Source organism: Puma concolor, chromosome D4 (assembly GCF_028749965.1).
Source record: "Puma concolor isolate L17-30 chromosome D4, mPumCon1.1.hap2, whole genome shotgun sequence".
Taxonomy (NCBI): Eukaryota; Metazoa; Chordata; class Mammalia; order Carnivora; family Felidae; genus Puma; species Puma concolor.
This window is the reverse complement of record NC_141679.1, coordinates 63,335,232-63,358,188: the sequence shown is the minus strand read 5'-3', so window position 1 is coordinate 63,358,188 and position 22,957 is coordinate 63,335,232. Positions and strand designations below refer to the sequence as shown.

The window sequence follows — 22,957 nt, the reverse complement described above, 5'->3', positions numbered from 1 at the left end:
AATGTCCAAAACAGGTAGATCTATAGAGACAAAACAGACCAGTGATCGTCTAAGACTAAGGGCGGTGGGCAGGGCGATTTGAGAGTAACAGCTAAAGAACACAGAGTTTCTTCTGGGGGCGATGAAACGTTCTAAAATTGATTGTGGTACTACAAAACTGTGAAAAAAAAATACTAAATACTAAAAATCACTGGTTTAAAAAAAAGAATAAGTGGGGAAAAAATGGTAAGATTATTAACATAAAATGCAATCTCCATAAAATAAAATCAAACCAGTTGCTCAAAAGAACCACAGTTGCTACTAATATTAGATTCAAGGGGATTTTACCTCATTGGTCCTGATTTAAAGAGGGCACTTTTTGATGCAGAGAACATCATCCTCAATAATATAGTTGTAATAAATTCAACAATATAATGAAATCTTATAGGATTTTTAAAATAATGTCTTTTGTGGTAAGCTAATGGCAAAAAGTCAAAGCTCAGTAAAATAAAAACAGGTCCATAGGGAGCTATAACAGTGTCCTAGATATGCAGCTCTCCGACAGTTTAGCTTAATCCAAAGATTAAAATCAGAGTATCAAAAAGAATGTATAGGCCATATATCATTCAGGCAATCCTCCTTGGATATTATTTTCTGCAACTGACTTTTGGGTTACACTCTCCAAATATCTGGATAATAACTTCTAGGTTATTACTACTTCTTCTGTTTTTGATTAAAGGCAGATCCAGGCATTTGGTCTTCTACACTCTCCATTCTTTCATCCTACACACGTCCATAGTAATCTCGTTCACTACCATGCCCTCATGTGCTGATTCTTCCATTTGTCCATTTACTAAACATCTGACATGTGTCAAGTACTGTGGATATTTGGGATACATCAGTGAGCAAAACAAATAAAGATCGCTGGTCTGGTTAACCTCTAGCTGGAGGAGGGAGGGTCAATAAACATGAATTAAATGGTTATGTTAGAAGGTGATATGCACTACATGAAGAGAAAGAAAAGAGTTAGTTAAAGGAAATTATAGGTCAGGAAGAGAGGGTTGCAACTTTAAACAAGATGGTCAGGGTAGGCTTCACTAAGAAGCTGACATGTAAGTGAGGATGTGAAGGAGGTGAGGGAATCTGCCATGTGGACAACAGGAAGGAGAACATATCAGATAAAGGAAGAGTCAGTGCAAAGACCCTGAGGAGGGAGCATTATTAGCACATGGCCATGTCCAAGAATAGCAAGCATGGCTGGAGTGGAGTGGGCAAGCAGAAGGGAAACAGAGAATTAAGACAGAGAGGTGAAGGGGTCAATTGTGCAGGGTTTCTGCACTCGATGAGATAGAGGAGCCACTGGGAGGGTTTTAGCAGAGAAATGACATGAACTTTCATTTGAAGTCTCCATCTCGGGGTGCAAGGGTGGCTCAGTTAGTTAAGTGCCCAACTTCAGCTCAGGTCATGAACAGCCAACTCATGTTTCATGAGTTCAAACCCCACATCAGGCTCTCTGCTGTCAGCACAGAGCCTACTTTGGATCTTCTATCTCCCTCTCTCTGCCCCTCCCCAACTGGCAAGCATGCTCACTCTCTCCCTCGCCCTCTCAAAAATAAACATTAAAAAAAAAAGAATGAAAAGTCTCTATCTGGCTTCTAAGTTGAATATGGACTGTAGGATACAGGGAGGCTGTTGCAATAATGCCAGAGAGAAGAAACGGTGATCTGAACCAGGAATAGCAGTGGCAATGGGGAGAAGAACTCCGATTCTGGACATATTCTGAAACAGAGGTAATAGGGTTTCTCAACTGACTGGGTATGGATTACGAGAGAACTCGAAGATGTATCAGAGGTGTTTTCTCTGAGCAAAGGAAAACATGGAGTTGGCATCAACTAAGATGAAGAAGGCAGCAGATGGAACAGGTTTAGAGAAGGGAAGGCAGATCAGGAGATAGGCTTAGATCCTATTGAAATGGAGGAGTCAAGACATCCACAGGAAAATATCAAGGAGGGAGAGGGATCTATGAGTCTCAAGTTGAGGAGAGGGGTCTGGGATTTATGCAAAGTAGGAGTCATCAGCATATGTCATGGAAAGCTCTAAGGCTGGGTGGCATCACTAAGGAAGAGGACCAGGACTGGACCCTTGGACATTCCAACAATGAGAGGTCAGGAGCAAAAGGTGAACCAGCCAAGAAGATGTAAAGGAATGGCCAGTGAGGCAGCAGAAAAGAGAGAGAGAATGCAATCCCTAAAGCCAAGTGTATTATTATGCATATTGCACAGGAGTCAAATGCTACTGACTGTTCAAAAGTAATTTAAGACTAAGAATTGATCACTGAATTTAGCAACAAGAACAGCCTCAGGGAAGTGTTGGAGCAAAAGCTCATTGGGGTGGGTTCATGAGATACAGGAAGTGAGAAGCTGGAGAGAGAGCACAGACAACTCTTTTGCGTTCTTCTACAAAGGAAATAAATGGGACAGCAGCTGATGAGAGAGTGAGAATTTTTTTCAAAGACAGAAGAAATGAAAATATATTTAAATTATATATATATATATATATATATATATATGTATATATATATAAACATATCTATACAAGAACATATGAAACACAGAAAAGCAGGGAGAATTTCTGGTTGGTGCGGGTGAAAAATCTGTGAGAGTCCTCCTCATAATGCTTCAATGTTCTCAGTGAACTCAGAAACAAGATGATCAGCTAAGGAGGAGAAGGAGGTACGGACAATCTGAAGAGAAGGGTGACAACAGAAAGCCAGCATCTGGGACAAGAGGAGGATGAATGGACTGAAGCTCAGAAAGACAACCTGGCAGCTCGTAGGGCCCATTTTGAGTACAAACATCGGTGAGATGCATTAGCCTGGTGGTGTGCTTTTCATTAACAGTCATGTTCAGCTGGATGGGTATACAGAATAGCTGTATAGGTACACATTAGGCAGGAAGGAATGAACCAGGATTATAGTTTTGTCAAGTGAGTATGATGAAACAAGAGAGGGACGACCATGACTGACCATGAATTTAAGCTGGATAAGGAGGGGATGAAGACATTCAAGGGGCTAGGGACACGGAAAAAAGGTGAAAGGATGGACAAACTGGAGGCCTAGAGGGACAGAAGCAGGGCTGGGTAGGAACTACAAGGGATATGCTAGAGTAGAACGATTCCCAAACGTATGCCTCCAACCTGCATCTGTCTCCTGAGTTCTCAAACCAACATACATCCATCAGCCTGTTAGACTTCCATAGGTGGATCCCCCACAGGCACCTGAGACCAAGCATATTACACTGAATACATCATTTCCACCCAAACCTCCTCCGTCTTCCCGTTCCCTGTCCCCACTCACTTCTGCCTTACCCAGACACCCGGGAGACTCTCTTGACTCTTCCTTCCCACCACCCTCCACCAACTCCCACATTCCATCTTCAAACAACTGGTCACCAAAACCTAGGGGTTGAACTACCCTATCTTCTCTCTGCAATTCATCTGCTGATCTCAGTGTCACTACAACTCCTTTACTTAGTTCAGGCTCTAATTTCTTACTAACGCACAGTCTCCTAACATTCAGTCTCCTGATCCATTTTACACAAAACCAGCGGCTTTCAGATCTGATCATAACTTTCTTAACTTAAATCCTTCAGTGGCTTCTCAAGCATCCTTTAAAATAAAGGGCAAGTTCCTGGAGTGACACAAATGTTCCTGTAAGACCTGCCCCTCTTCCCACAATGTCCCTCATCCTCATCAAGGTGAAGTGCCTTGTCTGAAGTCCCAAATCATCTTGAGTATATCTATCTCTGTGTGGCAGCATTTTTCATTTTATATTTTAATTGTTTATTATTATTGTCTTCAACCAGACATTAGGTTTTTTGGAACCTGTAGACGGTAGGTTTTTTGGAAGGCAAGATGCCTGGATCCCTGTCATACCTGAATTTGAGACGCCAGGGGCAGGCAGAATTTGGTACAAAGTAAGTAATAAACAAACAAACAAATTAAGGGTGGGATAATACTAAAAGATTTTAACCTAATAATAGGACTGTGGCTAGCGATTGTTCATCCCTGCCTGCTTACTGTTACCCAAACATACCCACCTATTAGTTGAAGTGCATGTGATATTATGGCCTGATTCTTATAGACTTTGTAAATGCTTAGACAAAAGAAAAAGATCTGCTGCTTTTTAGGATTATACGTATGCAGAAAAGAGATTCTCTGGCATTTAAGAAACAACTCTGGTCTGGAGAAGAAGGTGGAGTTGATCATCATCACATGGCATTCAAAAGATAGTTAACTGGGGCACCTGGGTGGCTCAGTTGGTTAAGCGTCCGACTCTTGGTTTTGGCTCAGGTCATGATCTCACAGTTCATGAGTTTGAGCCCCACATGGGGCTCTGCGTTGACAGTGCAGGTCCTGCTTGGGATTCTCTCCTTCTCTCTCTGCCCGCCCCTCCTCCTCTCTCTCTCCCTCTCTCTCTCTCAAAATAAATGAATAAACATTTTTTTAAAGTTACCTAAGTAGCTACTGGAATAGGCCCCCTGCGAGGCAATGGGAAGACAGGTTTAGCAAAACAGTCTCAAACCTAAAGGCAATTATAATCTAATAATGTCAACTCCTATTGATTAAATACATACTAAGTACCAGGTATTGTGCTAAGCACTTTGCATATATTATCTCATTTAATTTTAGCAACAATTTAAATTTAAATTTAGTAAGTTTTAGGAGATAGGTACCCTTATTATTTTAATTTTTGAAATGAGAAAATGAGGCTTAGAAATTTAAGTAACTTCAGAAGAGCACAGTCAGTAACTGCCCAGTCTGGCGTACCTGCTTCCAAAGCCTTTAACCACTATACCACTGAATCCTCTCACTGTCAATTACTCACAGTAAATACTGCAAAGTGACCTGGTATCACTTGATTATCAGGACACCATCCTCTCTCATCCCTCACTTTTAGATATCTTGAAAGATGCCCTATCCTAAGAACAACATAATCTGAATTTCTATCAAGATTATGTATGCCACTTGGGACAAATAGGAGGAATCCATTGAATGATTTTGTTTTAAAACTGGCTTGTTGGGGCGCCTGGGTGGCTCAGTTGGTTGGGCATCCGACTTCAGCTCAGGTCATGATCTCACAGCTTGTGGGTTTGAGCCCCGCGTCAGGCTCTGTGCTGACAGCTCAGAGCCTGGAGCCTGCTACGGATTCTGTGTCTCCCTCTCTCTGTGCCCCTCCCCCACCCTCTCTCAAAAATAAAGATAAAAAAATTTTAAACTGGCTTGTTCCCCTTTGCACAGCTGTATTTTTTTAACATTTAGGAAAGAGGGGTGGGAAAGGAGCGATAGCACTTTCAAACAGGAAAAAGCCAAAAGCTTAACAAAGAATTATTTAATCATTAACAGTTTATAATGTTTTGTTCTGTTTTTAAAGCAGGAGAAGAGGAAAAAGAGAGCCTGGAGAAGGGAGCTAAGGGTAGAGGGACCAGGATACCTGCTTTCAAACAGCTTTCTTTTACTTTCTGGAGAGAAAGATTCACTGGCCTACTAGGCTGACAGAACAAAGGAAAAGTGTAGTATTTCTCCATCTTTTGATGTTTTGACTAAGAAAGGAAAAAAAGGACTCTGGCCAAACTGCAAGAGGCAGGAACGTGCAGAATGACAGCAATCTCCCCTTGTCTAAGGAAATACTGTACTCTGGCTAACCAGACCAGTCTGAGATAGAGGATGAGCTCCCAGCACCAGCAAGAAGTGTTACTGGTAAACAGACACAGAACAGCAAAACGCATCACGATCATTAGGCTGAGTGTCAGGAAATCCGAGATCTAGTTTTGCTGCTGCTGACCTTGAACAAGTTTCATAACCTCTCCTGCTTCAGACAGTAGAAGATTTACACCTTTCCCATTTCTACTTCTCTCTTCACACCTGGTTCTACATCCCCATTCCCTTATTTTTAGAAATCTATTTCAGTATATGTTTTGAGTTACGAATTCTCTGTTCTTAACACATTCTTTAGTCCCTAAATCACCTTGTGACAGATTGCCTGAAAACCAAAATAGTGCTGAAATATGGCATATTTATTTCTTATATAAAAAATGGACATCATATTAAAAATGTTAAGCCCATAATCTTAAAATCCTAATATGACATCTGTTTTTGGTTTTGCATATTATACATGTCAGCTTTTTCCAAATGATACTGCTAATTTATTTTTGACTCAACTGCAAATAAATAATACTTTTTGGTAATATTTAATCTATATTTCATTATAGCTTTCTATAGAGCAGTGACTGCAGGAAAAAGTTCCTCACCTCTGATCTGGAGTTGCTGACTTACCTACAAGAAGCCTTCTGAGTGGAATAGATGAATTCACATTTCCCATGGATGCAGTAACCATTGAGGTTTTCAGGGCAAGGCATGTGGTTTCCAATATAAACATCTTCTCTTTGATCACTAGCATCTTAAAAGAACATAAACCAGGGCAATAAACAGTGAAAAGCAATTGAAAAATATGGACTTTTCAAAGATTCTAACAACAAATAAATTGGCCGGTAATTTGGAAAAGAAAATTATCAGATAGGGGGCTGGATAAGAACCAAGGTCTCATTATGACATAAACACAATAAGTAGACTGTTTAGATTCAAAGCATTTAAAAATATTTGCAAAACATGAGTTTTGCAAACTATGAGTTACTGTTGTTTACAAACAATCTGCCCCCAAAACATAAACATCTTGGTTAAAGAAATAAATGCTAGCTCAATAAGAAAGCTCATCTCTATGAACCAGAGATGGTGTACTACAGCTCTGGGTTTTGAAAAACTGACTTAGTCTAGTCATTAACCTGGGGACTATGAAATTGAAGTAAAAAAAAAAACTGGAATGGCAGAGAGCAAGGTATGGCACTTTGAAATTTTAGGGTGAAATATTTTGGGAATGAAAACTATTATGCATGTTGATTTTTTCTTCCAAATGCTGATTTTTTATCTGGCTGTTCTTAGTATATGTTATTGTATAAAAAATTCAATAACATAGAGAACAAATAAAAAAAAATTTTTAATCACCCGAAACCCCTCTATCCAAACAGAACCATTGAAAACATGTTGATGAACATCTGTTCAATTAGGTATATTGATTTGAACTGACCTGAGCTGAAGTGAAGAAAATGAGAGTATGGTGAGTAATTTCAATGTCATAAATAGGAAGAGAATCAGGAAAGAAGGACAGAAAGGAGCAGGAGGGAGGGAGGCATAAGGACTCGGTCTTCAAAATAAATCATTTCATCCATTCTCTCTATCCCTCTCTATTTCTCCCTATCCCCTCTGTTTCTCTCTTGCCTCTCTCATGTACTTACATAAGCATATACCTAATACCCACACATTCTGCAATGGACTTTTAAACTTTTTTTCCTGGTGTATACATTAATATATTCATCCTTAGTCTATGGACTCAAGAGTTCCTACACAGGCCTGTGCTTATGTACGAAAAATTCCCAGGCTTCCTGTCAGTTTCTCACATTTCTAGCTTACAAATTCTGTGATCAGCTGTGTGACCTTGAGAGTACCACCCTCTCTAAGACTGAGATTTCCTAACTGTAAAGTCAGGATCTTAACAGGATCTATACTTCATGTAGTTCTGAGAGGATTATGTGAGATAATTGATGTATGCACAAGACCACTAGAACAACCAGCTCTCAATCTATATACCACACCATGTCACAGCAAAGGCTATCTCCCCCAAATACAAATAAAGGTATTGCTATAATGTGGAAATTATTAATGGAACCAAATTAAGAAGGAATAAAATAGAAGACTGTGTGTATAAATATGTATGTGTAGGAAAGGGGAAGAGCAAGGGAGAAAAAGGAATGGAGGTACTAAGTAGGAAGAGAAACCTGAGTACTAAAAATGCAGATTTTCTGGAGACTGAAATTCACATACAAAAGGAAAAATGCGTAATGATTATTAGGCTCAATAATAGGATACCTAAAAGCAGAGAGATCATGTCATCCCTCACAAGATGAAACTGATGCTATTTTACCTCAAAATTTATGTATTTACATTGTACTAACTTATGCCTGTAAAGAAAACTGAACCAGAAATCAAGAAATCCAACATGGAAATTCTCAAGGTATCTCTGCTGTTTTGCTCTGTTTAAGTATTTATTTATTTTGAGAGAGAGAGCGCGCATGAGCAGTGGAGGGGCAGAGAGAAAGAGAGAGGGAGAGAATCCCAAGCAGGCTCCATACCGACAGCTCAGAGCCCGATGTAGAGCTTGAACTTATGAACCGTGAGATCATGACCTGAGCCAAAACCAAGAGTCAGATACTTAACCAACTGAGTTACCCAGGCGCCCCTCTCCTATTTTGTGACCTTGGTCAAATCACACTGTCTCTCTAAAGCAGCTGAATAAGATCAGCATTGTCCAACATAATATAAGACGTGTAATTTTTAGTTTTCTAGTAGCCATATTTTTTAAGTAAAAAGAAATAGGAAAATTAATTTTAATTCTATATTTATTTAATCTATCAAATAAGTATCACTTCAACATATAATCAGTATTACAAAATTGTGATTTTTTTTTTTACACACATTTTCTTAAATATGTCTTTAAAATCTGGTGACCACTTAACACTCACTCACAGCACATCTCAATTCTGACTAATCTTGTTTCAAGTACTCAATAACCACATACTGCTAGTACCCACCATATAAGATAGCACAGTATAGATGACTATTCATTTATCATTTATTGGTCATCTTTCATATGCCAGGTACTCTGTAGGTGCTGGGGACAGAAAAATATCCTGTCCTCAAAGGGCTTATATGGTCTCCTCCAGCTCCCAAACTATAATTTTGCCATGACAGAAGAAATCCCTTGGGGCTGCTATAATCCTAAGCACCCACTTCTCCACTACAATACTCATGATATTGTCTTACAACCATTTGGGTTTTTTAACTCAGTCTCTACTATGAGACTGTGAGCTCCTTAAAAATCTAGACATTTGTATCATTTATTTCTGTATAACTCCTAACACTTAGAATATAGTACTTTTCTTGCTATGGTTTCAAATTAAAAGTGCTATTCCACATTTGCAATCAAACCATAAGTGACTTGAGCAATACAACTGTCTCCCGTAGCACTCATCACCCTGCAACTTCTCAGAACATGATACTGTCATGGTGTGTTACACCATGAAGTATATAATAATGGGACTACAGAGACTAAGGTTATGTACCAACCTATAATAATAAGATCTTGTAATGTGTATCATAATGGTACTCTATAGGTCTACAGAGGCTGTGGTAATGTACTAATCTACCATAAGAAAAGTCCTATCAACAGCAGGAAATCTCAAGAATAATGCAGAACTGAATGCTATCAGAGAATCAGCTACATCACAGCAATAAGAAAAAGTTAACTAAATCAAGAACAGGGTTTTGAGAAATTAGTAAACAAAGCATAGCACCAGTGGCATTTACTGAATGAATTAATGAAAGAATGTGGTATCAGGCTGTAGACAAGGCAAAGCCATCTAAAAACACAGACATGTCCAGTAAGACTTTGAAATCTGTGGCTGTCACAGAACCCAAATTTCGCATTCTGCTCAGTGCCAGCTCTATTCATTCCATTATACATAAACACACTATTTCTGTGCATAGCCATATACTCAGCTAAGCTACAGAAGATATAAAGAAAAAGTATACATGGTCCCTGCCCTTGAGAAGCTTATAATCAACTTAGGGAATTAAGGTATACACATGAAAAGCTGAATAACACAAGAGAAGGGTTTCCACATGACAGTTTATAATTAAATGCCAAAAAAAAAAAAAAAAAAAGTTGTACAATACTGGGTGCTAATGGAAGTTCAAGCTTTTTTTTTTTTTTTTAATGTTTATTTATTCTTGAGAAATAGAGATAAAGCATGAGCAGGGGAGGGGCAGAGAGAGAGGGAGACACAGAATCCGAAGCAGGCTCCAGGCTCTGAGCTGTCAGCACAGAGCCTGAGGCGAGGCTTAAACGCAGGAACCACAAGATCATTACACACTTCGACCAAGTGCCCAAGGAAGTTCAAGTTTAAAGGAGAACTCATTGTAGGTGATATTACTCAGGGAAGTATTCATGGAAAGGACAGGATTCAAGTTAGGTCTCAAAGCATATCCAGATTTATTTAGAGGAAGAGTGGAAACCAAAAGGAAGGTATAATGCACACAGCATTCTTAAGAACGAGAAGTAGATGAGCCTTTGCAAGAGTTGTATATTCAAACCAGGGAAGGGTTTAAGTCAAAATTGGAAAAATAAGCTGAAATCAGATTATGGAAAAATATGAACCCCCCAGGTGAGAAATGCTTTCTTAATCATATGGACAAGGAAGACACTGACAGTCTTCTAGCTAAAGAACAGCCCAATGAAAGCCATGTTTTGCATAATTAAGAGTGATTGCCTAGAGCTGGTGGTTAGGGAGAATGGGGAGTGAATGCTAATGCATGTGAAGTTTCTTTTTCGGCTAAGTAAAATGGCCTAAAATTTGATTTTGATATGATAGTTGTACAATCCTAAATATATTTTTTAAAAAATTGAACTGAAGGTGCCTCGCTGGCTCGGTCGGTAGAACATGCAACTCTTGATCTCGGGGTTTGAGTTCAAGCCCCATGTTGGGTATAGAGATTACTTTAAAAATGTTTTTTGGTTTTTTATTTTAAAACATTGAATTGCATACTTTAAAGAGGTGAACTTAGTGGTATGTAAATTGTACGTCAAAAAGTTGTTAAAATTTTCAATTGGATAACAGCATGCAAGATAAAGGGGCAGGGGAACTAGGAAGACCAGGTGACCAATTAGGAATTCACTACATAATCCAAACTTGTGGCAATGAAAAACTAAGCTAGGGCTTAGCAGTAGGAATAAATATTAGAGATACAGAAAAAAATACATACAGCTTGAAGTTGCTGTGGAATGAGCTCTCAGAAACTCAGAGCTGAAAGGGTCTTTGGGGCCTGTCTGGTGTGATGAAGGAATCTCTTTATAAAGTTACAACCCCAAGGTCCTGTTTCTACTTGACCACTTCCAGAAGTTTAAAAAAAAAAAAAAATCAACCCAGTTAATTCCAGTATTATCAAATGTTCCTTATGTCGAACGAAATCTCTTTCTTTAACTATTGATTTCTCCATGTCTGTTTACCCCATAGCCCACTGTCCAACAATTTTTTTTCTTAAGGTCAAACTTCCCCAGTTCCACCCTTTAGATAACTTGTAACAACCATCTTCACAAGTAGTGCCCAGCACTAACCCATTAAATGTACCTTAAGCATTTGGTAGAACAGAACTGTCTTTATTAAAGATGCTTTCAATACAGAATTATGCTCCAAAGAAAATATGCACGAATTCAAAGAAACTATGATCAATAAACACATGAAAAATGTTCAACATCACTAATCATCAGGGCAATGCAAATCAAAACTACAAGACAGCATCCCACACCTATTAGGATGACTGCTATCCAAGAAAGAAAAAAAAAGAAAATAGTTAAGTGTTGGCATGCATGTGGAGAAATTAGAACCCTGTGCACTGCTGATGAGAATGTATGATATAGCCACTGTGGAAAACAGTATGGTGATTTCTCAAAAAATTAAACACATAATTACTATTTGATCTAGCAATTCCACTTCTTTTTTTTTTTAATTTTTTTTAAATGTTTATTTATTATTGAGAGACAGAGAGAGACAGAGCATGGGAGAGGCAGAGAGACGGGGAGACACAGAATCCGAAGCAGGCTCCAGGCTCTGAGCTGTAAGCACAGAGCCCCACGCGGGGCTTGAACTCACAAACTGCAAGATCATGACCTGAGCCGAAGTCAGACGCCCAAACAACTGAGCCACCCAGGTGCCCCTAGCAATTCCACTTCTGGGGATATATTCAGAAGAACTGAAAGCAGGGTCTCAAAGAGATAGCTATAAACCCATATTCAAAGCAACATTCATAATAGCTCAAATGTGGAAGCAATACAAGTGTCCATCATTGAATGAATGGATAAACAAAACACGGTACGTATATACAATGGAACACTATTCAGCCTCAAAAAGGAAGGAAATTCTGACTTATGCTACAACACAGATTAACCTTGAGGACATTATGTGCACCGAAATAAGCCAGTCATAAAAAGACAAACACTAGGTTTCCATTTGTATGAGGCACTTAGAGTGGACAAAATTATAGAAACAAAAAGAATGATAGTTGCCAGGGCTGAGGGAAGAAGTGGGAAGTTATTGTTTATTGGGTATAGTTCCAGTTTTACAAGCTGCAAGACTTTTAGAAATGGATAGTAGTGGTGATTGCACAACTTCATGAATATATTTAATACCACTGAACTGTGCATTTAAGAATGATTAAAATGGTAAATTTTGTTATATGCATTTCACCATAATTAAAAAATTAGGGAAAAAAAGACTCTAAATGTGAACCTAATGACAGAAGGTTCAGTAGAATGAACATAGTAAATGAAGTTCAAATTTAGACCTCTAGGTATCCAAAAGTATTTACTGAGCACCTATTATGTTCCAGGCTCTACATATGAATATATGAAACTGGAGCTTAAGATTAAGCTCTAAGGGCACCTGGGTGGCTCAGTCAGTTAAGCGGCCAACTCTTGATCTCAGTTCGGGTCATGACCTCACAGTTCGTGAGACCAAGCACTACATCGGGCTCTGCATTGACAGCACAGAGCCTGCTTGGGATTCTCTTTCTCCCTCTCTCTCTGCCCCTCTCCCTCTTGCACACTCTCTCTCCCTCTTTCTTTCTCAAAATAAATAAACTTAAAAAAAAAAAAGATTAAGCTCTTAATTAAAGCTAGAGAACAAATGTTCACCAAGGTGATGGCTGAAAGTATATTAAAGTTCTGAAGCAAATTAAGAAAGAAAGCAAAGCAGCAGTAGAGAACTCTGGAATAGTTGTGATACAAAAAAAAAGAGCACCAGGGCTTAGGGTCAGAAAGCCTAAATTCCAGTCTTTGCTCTGCTATTCTACATGAGCCACCAATTCACTGTTTCAGCTTCTTTGTCCACAAAATGAGGATAACTTGGTTGTGATAAGGATCAAATAATAACACAAATATGTGAAAGCACCCAACACACAGAAGGGCACACAAGAATAATTGTTGAATGAATGAATATCACACTGATGTCACTCATGAACCACATTAAACATGATGCAGATAGGTAGACTCACCAATGGTGAGACCTTTGACCGCAGTCAAGTACCAACAATGAAAACAGAAAACACAAGTATTAACAATCACCTTAATAACCTCCATAAGGAATTTAGTGATACAGCATTTAATAATCAGAGTAATCCTAGGCTGTAGATAGTAGTATCCCCACTATATAGATAATATCATTAAGGATCAGAGAAAGGAGGCCACACAGCCTTTAAGTGTAGACCAAGTCTGATTCCACAGAGCAAGCTCTTAACCATCACACTATTATTTCACCAGCCACTCTGGGAGATGTGAAGGGAATAGACAAAAGCAGAATGTCCAAGCACCTGCTCTCTGGGCCAAGTAAATTAGATTAACTTCAAAAAGGAAATATAAAAAGGCTTTAAAGATGGAATAAAGCACAGTATCAGAAACCACAGCAGAGATGCAGCCTCGCACAGCAAGAACTGGGCACAGAATGGTCCTCTCCAAACAATGCCCTCAGGCAAGTGGTGACAGGCTCCACGAACAACAGCTGCAACTGTTAGTCTCTGAACAATGTTGGTGGGTGTGCGATATAAAAAGTATACTTGGTCACTCAGTGGCTCCTTCCACCCACAGAGGCATTCAGAAACACATCTACCACCAGCGGCAGTGTTTTCAAATACAAAGGAGAGTATGGTTCTAAGCGATGATGTTATAAGAAAATCCAGTACCAGATGGCCTATCTGCAAAAGCATCTTCCACTGGCTGGCTGTCCTGGTCCATCAACATACAACCCAAATAAAGCATAAGGAGTTGCTATTAACAACCAAGACACGCACCTGGTAGGTCATCTGCTGAGGCCACAACAACACATCAACACTGCATCAGTACCTCTGGCTCATTTCTACAAATCCCTACACTTAAAAAATTTAATATAGGGGCGCCTGGGTGGCGCAGTCGGTTAAGCGGCCGACTTCAGCCAGGTCACGATCTCGCGGTCCGTGAGTTCGAGCCCCGCGTCAGGCTCTGGGCCGATGGCTCGGAGCCTGGAGCCTGTTTCCGATTCTGTGTCTCCCTCTCTCTCTGCCCCTCCCCCGTTCATGCTCTGTCTCTCTCTGTCCCAAAAATAAATAAATAAACGTTGAAAAAAAAAATTAAAAAAAAAAAATTTAATATATTCTTTCTTGTTTCCCCTATACTATCCTGCGCCTCATCTTCATTACTAAATATCCCTCCATACATACTTTCCCTACACCAGTCTCCTCATACCCCATCAAAGAATATGGAGGTATAAAAAGCTACCTACTCTCCAACACCTCTAACTCTCACATTTCTAAATCCCATTTTCCATACTAACCCTAACTCTTCCTTTCTTAGCCTTTCCACTCTTCCCAACAAAACACATTTTCTAATGTGAACAAACTCATCCACTTCCTCAGCCATTCCCTTAGAAAGTATTCCTTTCATCTCCCTGACATACCAAGATCACGTTACTTCCTATATCCCCTTTCCTTCCACCTTCCCCTGCTGTGCTTCCTACCCATCACCTCCAGATCAGTATTCCACTCTCATCTCCCAGTGACCTTCATCTCTTAGGGGTCTGTGCCATCCACCCAGACAGCCTTCTAAAACTCATCAGGACTCTCTCCCACACTCCACAGCACACACACTCAGACTTCTCTCAAAGATTTTAGCAACTGTCTCAGTCTTACCTTTCAATGAGGGGAATTTATCAAGACTTTAAAAATGGAGCATATCAAAAGAGCTGTATTAAAATATGTAAGTGACAGTCACCAAGTAATGGAAAAAATAGTACCAATATCTCAGTATCTCTGGTATCATCACTGGTTAGCAGGAAGAGAGAATATTGAGAGAAGGAGGTCAAAGATGGGATGAGGGATGGGGTGAAGTGAAGCTCAGGAACTAAGATAAGCGAGAATGTCTTAGAAATAAAGAAGGTGTTACAGTTAGATTGTAGGCTGTACGAAAATATCTTTGGACAAAAATGGTCACGTTGAAATGTCATATGCCACAAAGGAACTTCCTGGATAGATGGAAATATTAGAGACTGTGGGTATATGTGGGTATATTGGGGTGCATTCATTTTTGAAAACTGATAGCTTAACATTCATGTATCTCACTGTATGTAAATTATACCTCAAAAAAACACCTGTGAAATAAGAATAATGATAATCAAGAGGGTAGAGGTATACAGGCAAAATAAAAATGACAGAATGCTGTAAACTGTTGAAGGTGGGTACTGGGGAAAGGAGGGTTCATTATACTATTCTGTTTACATACATTTGAAATTTTCTATAATCAAGCTTTTAAAATGTCACATACCCATCTCCCATACCTCATGTTCAACCATCATACCCTGTACGGCATAAACATCTACAACAATGCTTCCAACACTACAATCTCAGCATTTACCACAGGTTTTCTAACAGCCCAAGACAAGCACTAATTCAGCCACCGTGCTGGACACTGAAATGTTCCATTTCATGAGCACTACTTTCTAAGAGCTCAACTTTAAAAAAATCTTCCCTACTGAGCACTACCTTCCAATCTGTCCAGCTACCTGCCGATGCTGTGTTCCTGCTTTTCACTTTGTAGCCTCCATCCCTAGAGCCCTATCTACCTAGAGAGTCTTGTGTCCTGGGGACACAAATATTTACTAAGGTCCTCCTATAAATGCCTGTGAGGACAAAAAATAGAAGCAAATGGAAAAATACAAAATAGTACCTTTTGACCTCTACTCCTCCCTACTAGAACATTTCTTAACTCTTTCAACAATTTGATTTCACATTTATAACTCTAGAGAAACTCTTTGGTCCAAGATTACCAATGACTCCCTTGTCTTCAAATTCAATACTCATCCTCTCAAATGTTTATGCAGCTTTTCCCTTTTGGCTTCTGTGCCACTGTAGTTTTCTTGGTTTTCTCTGGATCTGGATAACTGTGCCATCTAATGGAACTTTCTACAACTCTCGATATGTTCTATGTGTGTGCTGTCCAAAACGATAGCCAGTGGCCACATGTGGCTGTTTAAATTTAAATGAATTAAAATGAAATGAAATTAAAGGTTTTGTTTCTCAATCATGCTAGCCCTATTTCAAGTGTGCAATAGTCTAAACAATGCAGCTCTATAATCTCTTACTCGTTCTCATGACTTCAGTTATCTATCACCTCTGTCTCAAAGGACTGACTTGCAAATTTATGCTAAACAAGTCACATGGACTTATTTAGTCCCACAAGAAACTCAAACTCCAAAATTAATCACCTCCACCATCAACTCCTCCCTTACCTTAAACACCTTGCCTCTCCCAACATCCTTAGTTGTGTAAATAGAATCTATCGTCCAAGTCATCTCAACTCTATCCCTCTGATCTAAGCAGAAGTCTATCCCCTTTGAGTCAACCTAACTGATCTCCCTGCCTCTAGTCCAATATATATAATAATAAGCACAATGTACCTACCACATACCATTCATTCAACTGGTTAACTCTGCAGCCTTGTCTTTTTCAAATATATTAATAATTCTACAAATAAAGTTTAAATGTCTTAGAATACAGCATTTAAGACACTACACAGTCTGGCCCCAACCTTTCTAGTCTCTTCTTCCATTTTCTACCTCTTAAAGCCCCTACTCTCCAGCCAAAAAAGGACTCCTTACCACTGTCCAATACATTCTATCATAACGTTTGCATCCACACCTCTGCTCATGCTCTTGCATTCTCCTTAAATATCTTTTTGATCTCTGTTAAGATCCTAACCATCCTTCAAGGTTCAGCCCTAATTTCACCTCTTCCATTAAGCTTCTCAGATCCTCACTATACTCCACCAAATAGCAATCTTTTCTTTTCTGAATGTCCATTGCACTTTTCAACCACACTACATGTATAACAATAGCCAATTTCTACTTTGTTAGAAGTAGGTTATATTCATTTCTTATTATGAAGAAACTCTTTAAAGAAGGAGGTCATGTGTTAGTTATCTTTCTATCCACCAACAATGTCTGATAAAACAACCAGTATAGAATAGGCACATAATAAATTATATCTACTGATTATGGTAATTTCATTTGAGTTATAGACCAGTTCTTATGTGTAAAGAATTTTCAGTATCTCAAAAGTGGCCTAGGCACTAAATTATCCCTGTAGTTTTATCAAAGGCAGGCAAGTATTTGGGGCATACATAATTCCCCAAATTACCTTAAGTATGAGCCTCTAGCTACTGAAAAATAGCCTTCCTATTCAGGTCATGTACTAACAGTATAAAGAAATAAAACTGGGGCTGATCTATTATGTCTCCTATGGGAATACAGGAGATCTTCTATTTTAAATACAGCACTTGTATCAACATAGCAAACTAGTATTTCAGGAGCTCATGGAATATAAATGATTCAGGTATGATATGATTCTATTGAGGGAATAACAAATTCAGTGATAATAACAGCCACCATTTATTGAGCACTTATGAGTATGTCAGATACTATTCTCAGCACTTGACATATATTATTTAATTTTTATAAAGCTATGAGATAGGTACGATTACTATTCTCATTTTACATATTTTTTGGAAATTAGGCATAAAAGGCATATCACACATCTAAAAACAATTGTTCATTAGTATAACCTAATAAATGGATAGAAGATGCATGTGTGAAAGAGCACTTAGTGCCAAACTAGGAGTCCCAAGATCTAGACCTATTTCAGTTCACTAGACAGAACCTCATGGAGTCTCAACATTCCCCTTGATCCTTAGCAGCCCTCAGAGTAGTTGAAGAATCAAATTAAATCAAAGAGCACTGGACTTAAGGTCAAGGAATGCAGTCTCTGCAGCTCTGACCTTTACTATATATAAGACTCTGTACAAACAAATCCTACAGTTTCTTTGAGCTGCATCCATTCTTTGCAAGTACAAAGCACCTACATATGTGCCAAACATTTTGCCAGGAATTAGGAATACAAAAGTGAACATGATAGATACAGTCTTCTGTCCTTACAAAACTCAGAGCCTACAAGGGGATACAGATGAATAAAAGAGACAACTATAATTAAAGTTGGTTAAGTGATCAAGTAGGAGAGTATAATAGAGAGGCACCTAATCTAGACTTATGGGTCAAGGAGTATTTCCTAAGAGGAAATGACTTCTAAGCTAAGACTGAAAGGATGAATATTAATTAGAGAAAAGTTCCAGGCAGAGGGAACAAAACCTGTACACAGAGGGCAAGCATTAATAGTAGATTCTAGAGAAGTAAAGAGGATTTGAGGGGCGCCTGGGTGGCGCAGTCGGTTAAGCGTCCGACTTCAACCAGGTCACGATCTCGCGGTCCATGAGTTTGAGCCCCGCGTCAGGCTCTGGGCTGATGGCTCAGAGCCTGGAGCCTGTTTCCGATTCTGTGTCTCCCTCTCTCTCTGCCCCTCCCCCGTTCATGCTCTGTCTCTCTGTCCCAAAAATAAATAAACGTTGAAAAAAAAAAAATTTTTTTTTTTAAAAAAAAAAGAGGATTTAAAAAGCAAATATGAGGGAATCTGTGTAATTTGTTACAACTACATGTGAATCTGCAATTATCTCAATAAAAATTTCAATTGCAAAAACACAGCATATGTGAGAGTACTCTGCAAATTGAGAATAAGTGCCTTAGCCATTTCAGTTCATATTATTACTAATAATATATTCTACAACATACTGCTAGAGAGAGCAAAGTTGGAAGGGTCATTATAATGGAAATAGAACTACTACAGACAGATACTGACCATATTTCAATAGTTGGCCAAAATTTGGAAAATCGTGATTCAATACCTTTCACATCCGGTCGATACTGTAGTCCATCATCTTTTTTTCCCAACAAACTAGTGTCATCTGTGTCTATAAAAGAAAAGTTTTCAAATTAAGACACATATGATATTTAACTCATACCATGAAACTTCCAAATGCTCCAGGTCCTTCCCAACTTCATCCACTTATCCTGCTTACATTTCCCTCCAATCTCTTGACTATTGTGCCATTTCTATCTTAGGCTTCAAGACATCCCAAATATATACACACTTTGCTCTGCATGATGAACAGCCTAATTTCATCTAGACTTCGGCTCAAATGTCCTCTACTGAAAAAGTCTTTCCTGTGCAAACTAAAATAACAGATACCCTGACGTGAAAAGATTAACCCTGTCTCCAAGGGACAATGGTCTCAAGTTTTACCTTCTCATACCACTGTTTCCCTAGAAACATATCAGATTAAGATAAATGTGGAATCTCAGTTATGTTATCAGACAAAATTTATGATAGAAATGACCTCAGACTGGCGAATTGTATTTGGACTGGGAAGACTATAAATGAACCACAAATGCCTGTTGGAAACACAAGCTTCAGCTTCCCAGTACATAGTGAGGGAGGAAAGGGAAGGTATCATTAGGGATGAATGGAAATATTATCAAGAGGACCAAAATAAAAATTAAGGACCAACTACTCCAAAGGATTCTAAATCTGCATGAACTTCAATTATCAAAATTCTCAAGTTTGACCAATTTGAAGTTTGAAATTCTGGTAGTATCATTCAATCATGAGCCAGTTCCTCATAAAAGATATTATTTCTCTAAGCTACTGTTTCAACTTAGGCTCTAAACACCATTCTAGGAAAGAAAAACAAACCCGGGCACCTGGGTGGCTCAGTCGGTTAAGTGTCTGACTTGGGCTCAGGTCATGATCTCACAGTTTGTGAGTTGGAGCTCTGTGTCAGGCTGACAGCTCAGAATCTGGATCCTGCTTTGGATTCTATGTCTCCCTCTCTGTCTCTCTGCCCCTCCCTGCCCGCGCTCTGTCTCCCTCTCTCTCTCAAAAAATAAACATTAAAAAAATAAAAAATAAAAAAACAAACAGAAAAACAAACCATAATACTTCTTTAAGATCAAGGGACCTAAGAAGGGCCTCTACCAGCAAATGGTTTGCTCTCCTGCCCATTAAAAAAAATTTTTTTTTAATGTTTGTTTATTTTTGAGAGAGAGAAAGAGAGCGAGAGAGAATGGGAGAGGGACAGAGAGAGAGGGAGACACAGAATCTGAAGCAGGCTCCAGGCTCTGAGCTGTGAGCGCAGAGCCTGACGCGGGGCTCGAACCCACGAACCATGAAATCATGACCTGAGCTTAAGTCAGACACTTAACCGACTGAGCCACCCAGGGGCCACTCTCCTGCCCATTTTTGACCCCCAACTGGAAATCCTCTTATGAGCCCCTTGGGCATTCTCTGGTAGCTTAGACCAGAGGTATTGCAATCCCTGGTGCAGTATTCCACAAATAATTTGTTACCAACATAAAGTACCAAACTTTGCCTTACCACTTTTTTCTCTTAGCTTAGATAAAAAAACATATCCCTTTAATAAATCCAAAACAGGTAGGAGGGATGGACTTCCTAAGCAGGACTACTAGGACCACAATCCTAGTCCATGACAATGTGCCTGGCTCTTGTATGTTACTAGGAATGATACATTATCCTCACCCATACGTGTATTACTAGGGAAAGAAGATTGAGAACCTCTGCCTTTAGTGACTGGATATTTCTATTTGTAATAGAAAACAAAAATAAATTCTTAGCTGGTATCATGGCTTCCAAACTATGACATAAAGCAAAAAGAGAAAAAAGAATTTTAAACTGAAGGTGATAATTTTTCCTTATATTCTGTAACTTCACACCAAAATCTCTTAACAGTATATAATATGTAGGGGCAAAAACTGCAGAGAGAATGTGAAAACATAGTATGTGAAATGTGAATGTGAACATAGAATGTGAAAACTTTTCTGCTGTAGAAAAAAAGATGAAGAAATACATGGCAATGCTTATAGTTTTATTATAATTGAAATAAGTTGACCAATTCTTAAACAGCTATATTTATTACTATAAATTCGAGACAACCTTTAAGAACTATAAATGTATCTATAAGTCCATGTAAGGAATAGCTTAGTAACTATATGAACAACAAAAAAGCATGGTTTGAATTTTAAGAAGATGAAAATAAATGGAAAAAATTCGAAATTAGTAACAGAACAAAGAAATTCTAAAACATAAAGTAATTAAAAAAATAAATAAAGCAAAGATTTCTCATTTTACAAGTATGGAACACTACCAAAATGACAAATAAGAATTCAGACACACAATATAATAAAGACAGGTCTCTGGGTGAGTAGAATAGCTGTTACCTGTGCAATGACCAAGATGCCTTATATCAATTTGTTCTTGCTTTATACAAGATGCTTCTCGAACAAAACAAGGATTGTTGTAGGAACTCCCATCAGAAGCACACACAGGATTAAAACTGTATCCACTGCAATCTATATTACATACACACCTGTTGGAAAAGATATAAATTACCTATATTTTAATACAACAAAATTTCACAATGCTGCATTTCATTTTCTTTTCTGCTTTCTGTTAACAGAAGTCAATATATTATTCTAAGTGATAAAAGTTTAACAACTGTAAAACAAAAGTTTAACAATAACAAGCTAACAATTTCTTTTTTTTAATGTTTTTATTTATTTTTGAGAGAGTAAGAGACAGAGCATGAGTGGGGGAGAGGCAGAGACAGACAGACAGACAGACAGACACAGAATCTGAAGCAGGCTCCAGGTTCTGAGATGCCAGCACAGAGACTGACACGGGGTTTAAACTGGTAAACCGTGAGATCATGACCTGGGCCAAAGTCAGACACTTAACCGACTGAGGCACCCAGGTACCCCTAACAATTTCTTTCAAGTGAGAGTTTAGGGATAATTTCACCTAGATATTGTTAATCCGGTGGTTTCCCTGAAATTTTCATATCTAGATATAATAATCAAAAGATGTCAAATGTCAACATTAATTAAAAAGCAACATGGTGTAGTGGAAAGAACACAGAATTATGAATCAAAAGTCATGAATCTAAATCCTAGCCCAACTAATTACCAAATTTTTGTCCAGATTCTTCCCCTAAGTTTTAGTTTACTTACCTGCAAAATAGAGGTTATAATAATATACCTATCTCGCCAAATAACTGGAAAGATTAAAAAACATAATTGATATAAAACATGTAATTTGAAAGCCCTCAAAAGTGTTACTAGCTGCATATCTACCTATACCACTGAGTGTCCACTCAATACTAAGAATGCATAAGGAAGTCTAAGATATGGCCACTCCTCTCAAGAACAATAAAATTTAACTGGGAATATAAAAGTAAAAAAAAACAGAGATTTTTCCTTCTAGCATCACTGTAGTCTTAGAAGCTAAACTAATATTCCTGATGGAAACAACAAAAAATATAGGAAAGGTATTTTAAAATATTCTCTCAAATGCATTCATAAGTTGACAAGAAATCAGGGAATATTCTGACAAAAGTTAAATGAAGACAGGAAGAGAGAAAGGTCAATTGAGTTTGCTAAAGCTGATTTTCACCTTGAAAGTGGTTGCCAAATTGTGTAAACTCAATTATCAACTTTTGTGGCTTTGCAGGCCTCTGGGAACAAAAGACAAAGAATACTGACCTACCTAAATGGGGAGCCTGAAGACCCTAGATAAGTGGGTATGTCAAAAAGTAACAACTCTCAGCATGAGGGTAAACTAGAAATGAGTTGTCATGTTCCACAGGGACTATTTAAAGGGGGGGAAATGCTGTCCTGAGCCATGGCATTGAAGAGAGGGAAGAAAAACATCTCCCCTGAGAATTAAAAACCATAAGCCAGCCCTCACATGGGTAATTACAACTTAAAACACTACTTGGGTGTTCTGAACACCTCAAACCCAGAGTTTATTTTAAGAGCCAAGGACTAGAAGG

The 22,957-nt window shown here is 38.5% G+C and overlaps 1 protein-coding gene across 7 annotated transcripts in view; it reads right to left on the bottom strand.

The window, feature by feature from the left end:
- Window positions 1-22,957, bottom strand: part of LOC112871931 (myb/SANT-like DNA-binding domain-containing protein 3) — a 129,400-nt gene that overhangs the window by 7,664 nt on the left and 98,779 nt on the right. For all 7 annotated transcript variants that reach the window (XM_086683602.1, XM_086683601.1, XM_086683600.1 and 4 more), the window contains 3 exons: window positions 21,348-21,496; window positions 18,959-19,024; window positions 6,313-6,436 (listed from right to left, as the gene is read on the bottom strand). In XM_086683602.1, coding sequence (XP_086539728.1) covers window positions 6,313-6,436; window positions 18,959-19,024; window positions 21,348-21,496 — 339 coding nt within the window. The remainder of the gene's footprint in view (window positions 1-6,312; window positions 6,437-18,958; window positions 19,025-21,347; window positions 21,497-22,957) is intronic.